The 6,560-nt window shown below is 43.7% G+C and overlaps 1 protein-coding gene across 1 annotated transcript in view; it reads left to right on the top strand.

The window, feature by feature from the left end:
• The window catches only part of LOC104531307 (plexin-A4), a gene marked incomplete at its 5' end in the record, with an annotated part of 117,462 nt that overhangs the window by 84,037 nt on the left and 26,865 nt on the right, over positions 1-6,560 (top strand). Inside the window, one exon of the mRNA XM_010176159.1 lies at positions 1,798-1,957. Within this exon, the coding sequence (XP_010174461.1) occupies positions 1,798-1,957 (160 nt within the window). The remainder of the gene's footprint in view (positions 1-1,797; positions 1,958-6,560) is intronic.

Genomic DNA, 6,560 nt, shown 5'->3' on the forward strand with positions numbered 1-6,560 from the left:
TAATAACCTCAAAACGGGATGCATTACAACAGGGCTTTTTATGCATAGTTCTGTGATCCTTTGAGATGAAAGATGCCACAGAACTGTAAATTTGTGCCATTGTTATTATTATCTGAATTGACGCTTCTTCAATACTCCTGGAAGTGACATATAAATAATAGCATTATGATCTAATCAATATCTCATATTTACATCTCCCCTTTCATCCAGAAAGATCACAGAGCTCTTTGTAAGCAGTGTTTTCACAAGTCCCTCTTAGTTGAGCATAACAGCACCAAAGGGAGCCTGGTGAGCCAATATATAATTATACTGGTATGATTTCACCCAGTTTCAAGTCACGTTGAGATCCCACTGCATCTTAGTAGGTTAAGATAGAAAGTGATGGACAGTCCAGTACCTGCAAACTACAGAAGAAAATTTACACTTGAGGTAGAATTTGTCTAAGGCATCAAAACTAACATGTCTGCACTTGTAAAAGTGGCACAGGAGCATTTAATGACCATATATAGCCAGAAACATCACTGAACACTCCTTCCAAGTGCAAAGGTGTCCTAAGTTTATAAAACTTTATAGACTTCACATTCCTGTAACCAGAAGAGAGTAGAAAGCTCGACATAGACATGGCCAAGAGTTAGTGGACAGATTGTTATTAAACACTGTGTGTGTTTAAGGCATCCCTCCCTCACTACTCCATGTGCTTTGCATTTATTCTTGGACAGAGTCTTCAAATAAAATTATATTCTCCTTCTGAGAAGCAAGAGACCTCTCTAGTTGGGTCAATTTTCTTGTTCTATATGCAAAAGGGTTTGTTGTTGTTGTTGTTGTTGTTTTGTATTTATTTTTTTATGAAGCCCTGCATTTCTAATTAATAGCATTTTTCTGAGAGGGGTCTTGGTCAATCCTGTGCTGTGCATAAGATGGAGAAACTTAAGTTTGAGAGATTGAAGAGCACTTGATTTGTCAAAGTCAGGTGGCAATGCAAGGAGGCCACTACTGAATCAGGTCACCTTGCCAGCTCTCTGGGAAGGCAGAGAATGGCTCAGAGGCCAAGGAGAGCTCTGGAGAACCCTCTGGATATCAGTCAAGCTCCAACCAGAATCAAGCCTGATTGTATTTAAAATGGTTTCTGTGAAAAGAACATGTCAATGACCATTGTCTGGTATCATTTGGCTGAATGCCATTTTTACTGAAAGCACTAGAATCTAAGCTGGTATTCATGGGCTTTCTGCTATTAAGCATAGTGAAGATGCCAAGAAAATGAGGCTCAAATCTAAGCGGTTTTTGCTGCAGGTGTAGTAGTTTCACCTCACACGTACAAGTGGGATGAGACATAAGTTCAGAAAAACTTTCACATCAGCCCCAAGTCACTGTCTGAAACATCTGGGAGCCCACAGTGCTTAGCTGAGAGCCAAATCCTGATTTACCCTTAATTCACTAGACACAGACAGTGGTAACATGGTGCTAAGGGTGACATGGTTTAGTCAGGGACTTGTAAGTGTGAGGTTAATGATTGGACTCAATGATCTTGAAGGTCTTTTCCAGTCTAGACAATTTTGTGATTCTGAAATTCTGTAAGAGATTGAGAGCAGCACAGGCAATGATGGATGTACTCCCTCTGTGTGAAACCAGATCTCTGCCTTCTCAAAGAAGGGAATGCTCTTGGTACGCATTTCCACCTTATTGCACCCTAGATCACTGTGGCTAGTAAGACACAACAACCTATAAGAAGATGGCTGTGGAAGTGTGGCCACAGGGTATCTGTGAAATGCACAGTGGGTCTCATTGCATCTCTTTCAGGTCCTGAGCTGCGTGAACCCTGACAACGTGAACAGCCCTGAGATCCCGGTGAAGATCCTGAATTGTGACACCATCACACAAGTCAAGGAGAAAATCCTCGATGCCATTTTCAAGAACGTGCCCTGTTCCCACCGACCCAAAGCTGCTGATATGGACTTGGGTATGTGAGTGCACAAGGGGCTCTGATTGCCCCCAGGCAGTGGGGAGAGTGAAGATGGGAGACAGCCAAATGCAATCTAGGCATTGATTGTTGGGTCAAGTGTCGTCTTCAGACTGGGTAGCAGCTGAGAGAACTGAGGTTTATCCTGGAGAAAAGGAAGCTGAGGGGAGACCTTCTTGCTCTCTCCAAGTCCCTGAAAAGAGGGTGTAGAGAGGTGGGGGTGGGTCTGTTCAACCAAGGAACAAGTGACAGGACAAGAGGAAACGGCCTCAAGTTGCACCAAGGGCAGTTGAGATGGGATGTGAGGAAGAATTTCTTTGCTGCAAGGGTTCTGAGGCATTGGAAGGGGTTGCCCAGGGCAGTGGTGGAGTCCCCATCCCTGGAGGGATTGAAGAGTCGTGTAGACATAGTGCTGAGGGCCATGGGTTAGTCGGGGACTTGTCAGTGTTGGGTTAATGATTGGACTCGATGATCTTAAAGGTCTTTTTCAATGGAGGAGATTCTGTGATTCTGTGATTTTGTAGACCCTTGGTGTTTATGCAGGGCAGAGCAGCAGCACTGGTGAGAGGACAGAAGAGAGTTATTAAATTGATGTATATCCTCCTGGCTTGTGAAATCTTTGGTCTTGAGGACTTAAAAAGACCAGTAGCCATCCTAATATTCTGACAATAGGATTCAGCTTGGACAAGAGTATGGAAAAGACATGACTGGAGCTATTCTGACTCTCCTACCAAAGACTCTTGGAAAAAGAGCACCAAATGTCCAGGGTGGTGTTGTTAGCAGTGTTCAGGCTGCAGAAATTTATTCCTAGCTCTTCTCTGAATAGTGAGGTTTGGATTATATATATCTTCTCGCTGAGATAGTCACAGCCCAAGCTGTATTAATTACTTGTTGTGCAGGCACAGAAAGGGGATGAAGCATTCTTCATTCAGTGGGCTGCATCCATTTCACCCCTGACTGCTTCCTTCTTCTGCCAGCATCCTACCACCAACAGCAGGGCTGGGAGCTGCTGCAGTAAGGTTTTCTTTCTGCAGAGGACTAGGAGGTCTTAAGGAAAGATTAGTCCTAATGTATTAATGTTAATGCATAATTTTTTGTGTGTTTTTGTTTGTTTGTTTGTTTTTTCCTCAGTGGTTTGCTCCTTTGTGCATTGCTCTGCTTGGAGGGTGGAAAGAACTCCACCAGCTTCACTTGCATTTCTAGGCAGTTGTGCTTTTGATCTGTAGGGCACACAGAGAGCTGTATGTTCCAATGCAGGGGTGTCTCCAAGGTCAAAATCTATTTCTGCCCAAAATCTGGAGTAAGGATGCTGGGAGGAGTGAGATGTCTGGAGTTGGGATCCAGGGGCAGATGTGATACTACATCTGGAGGATACTATGAAAGAATGTAGAAAAATCCACTCGGGGCATTGCTGAGGTGTCTGATAGGGAGCTGGGGACTGTATTGTGGCTGTATCTGCCAGAATTTGCCCTCAGTGACCTTCAGTGAAAGAGACTTGAGTGGAAAGTCATAGAGTCTATAAAACCCAGCAAAGTAGAAGAGGAATCAAAAGTAGAAGGAATAGATTGACACCAAGAAACAATTCATAGCAATAACGCAGGCAGGAACAAGAGGTCATGGATTAAATTTAAAGTTGTGTGTGTGTGTATATGTGTAGGGGAGGAGGGGATTCCTGACAGAAATTACAGCAAGACTTCTGCTCATGAAAGGCAGTTAGAATAATGAAATAAGCTGTCAAAGCCAGCAGCAATAAGAATAGATCATATACATCATCCAGAAAGGACCCAAGACGATCTTGGAGCTGCTGTGAGTCAGGAGGGGAATGGTAAGTGCTGGGGTGAGCGTGAGGGCAGAGAGGGCAGGCTACCAGGGCACGGTAGACTGGAGGAGTGGGGTTTTCAGCTAGATCTCTTCATAGAATCATGGAATGGTTTGGGCTAGAAGGGACCTTTCAAGGTCATCTAGCCCAACCCCCCTGCAATGAACAGGGACATCTTCAACCAGATCAGGTTGCTCAGAGCCCCATCCAACCTGCCCTTGAATGTTTACAGAGATGGGGCTTCTACCACCTCTCTGGGCAACCTAGGCCAGTGTTTCACCAGCCTCATTGTAAAAAATTTCCTCCTTATATCCAGTCTAAATCTCCCCTCTTTTAACTTAAATTCATCATCCCTTGGCCTATCGCTACAGGCGCTATTAAAAGTTTGCCTGGTATGTCCTGACCTCTCTAATGCTGGATGGTGTCCACAGAGCCCATTACATTCAGATCTTAGACTGGGTATGACAAGAAAGTATTTTGTTCTGCTGTGGGGATGAATGATGGATCCGTACTGGGAGGCAGGATTTTTATCTGCATGTGGCAAATATGAGGGACAAATTTGAGTCCACAAATTTTATTGTAGCTCTGACAACTGACAGATGCAGAAGTGTGTGTGTGCCGGGTCCCAGCTGGAGCCTGACAATTTTATATCCAGGACTGTTGCTCTTTTAAGCAATTTTGACCCACTGAGTGATGCTGAGGACCAGTAAGTTCCAGAAAGTATTTATGAGTGTGTGCATCCCTCAGAGGACAGATTTGTCCATGCTGACAGGAGACTTCTTAATGAGCAACTCTTTGGCCAATAGCATCGATGATGCAGTTGGGGTAAAAAGAAAACAAAAAAAAACCAACCCCAAAACACACAAAAAAATCTTTGTCTAGTAGAAAAGTCTTTCCAGCAGCAATATATTTTCAGGCTCCTTTAGCACAGCAGCTAATAAGGTGGGAGGAGCAGGACTGGCATGGGTGAAGAAGAAACAAGAGGATATCCACATCCAGCAACAGCTCCAGCCCAGCCTCTTTGCAGGAAAATATGTTTGTTGGCACTTAGCATCCTTCGTTGACAGTGAAGGCAGCAACGGGAGAGCGGAAAGCACTGCTGGCCATTAGAAAACAGCATAGATCTCCCAGGATCAACCTGCCCCAGGCTGAAAGCTCAGAACTGCGAAGGCGACTGGATCAGCCCCATCAGTCCATGCTAAACAGCAGGTCAGAGCAGATGACTGTAATCTGGCCTTGACATCAATGATTTTCTAAACAGCAACACCATTTTCTATTACTATTACAATTTTCTGGACTTTCTGTCCATACTAAGGCCAGATTGTTCACATGGAAGAAAGCAAACAAGCTAATGAGTTATTTTGAGTTGTTAAATGCAGGGTAGCTGCAGGCAGAGTGACTTGTATGTGTCGCAAATGTCATAATGTTTTGCAGTTACCTAGACAACTCATGGAGGGGGTTGTCAGTTGAAGCACTTATTTTGGACGCCCTGAGGTTACATTTTAGTCCAAAACCCAAATTGCAGTCCTCTGAGTAAAAGCTTCTTTCTACAGCGACTATTTTTGTTATTATTATTTTTTAAAGCCCTCACCATATGAAAAATTCCCCATGTTTGGGAAAACCTTGGGGTGTGAGGATCACAAAACAGGAATTTGGCTTCATGCTGAGGCATTCACTCTTCCTTGTGTTTTGGTCACTTTTTGAAATGGACTGCTGAGGTGATGGGAGCTACTAAGTTGACTGCCTTGCACTCAGACTCATTGTGGACCACATCACACCAAGATTTCACTGCTTCATCAATGGTGCAGTACTGGGATGAGGTTTACAACCTTTAGGATCCATTTAAACTGGATCTAACTCTATATACAGTAAGGCAGACAACTTGCATATACAAGATAAAATATTTCCCAGGCATCTTCCATCTATGTGTTCTGATATTAATTTTCTTTTTTCCCAGCCATGACATTCCATTCTCCACCCCAGAAGCAAAGCTGAGTTTCACCTCTCTTCCTAGAAGTCAAAACATACTAGATATTTACCCATTTTTGTTTCATACCCACCAGGTTGTACTGGTGCCTGCAGCATACAGACAAAGGGTTTATTCTCTTATTTCTTATGCCAATCTGTCTCTCATGTTGGAATTATTGGGAAATGAAAAAATACTAATAGGACTAAAAGCAGCCCCCTAGGTCTTCAGACTAATCCTTCATGAGCATGAGTGATCATGAAATAGGCGTCAATCCTAGGTAAACCATGTGCTTTTTTGCCCCTTACTGCAAGAAAGATATTGAGGTGCTGGAGTGTGTCCAGAGAAGGGCAGTGAAGCTGGTGAAGGGTCTGGAGCAAAAGTCTTATGAGGAGCAGCTGAGAGAACTGGAGAAAAAGAGGTTCAAGGGAGACCTTCTTGCTCTCTACAACTACCTGAAAGTAGGTTGTAACGTGGAGGAGGTCGATCTCTTCTCCCAGATAACAAGCAACAGGGCAAAAGGAAACAGCTTCAAGTTGTGCCAGGGGAGGTTTAGTTTGGATATTAGGAGGTAATTCTTCACCCAAAGGGTAGTCAAGCATCTGAACAGGCTGCTCAGGGAGGTGGTGGAGTCACCATCCCTCTTGTATATGTGGCATGTAGGGACATGGTTGAGTGGTGGACTTGGCAGTGTGAGGTTAATGGTTGTATTTGATGATCTTAAAAGGTTTTTTCCAATCAAAACAATTCTATGGTTCTGTGATTCTATGCATTTTTTCCACACATCATTTCTGTGCACAGTCAGCCACAAACTCTTT

This window comes from Antrostomus carolinensis, unplaced genomic scaffold (assembly GCF_000700745.2).
Source record: "Antrostomus carolinensis isolate BGI_N321 unplaced genomic scaffold, ASM70074v2 scaffold1649, whole genome shotgun sequence".
In the NCBI taxonomy this organism is placed as follows: domain Eukaryota; kingdom Metazoa; phylum Chordata; class Aves; order Caprimulgiformes; family Caprimulgidae; genus Antrostomus; species Antrostomus carolinensis.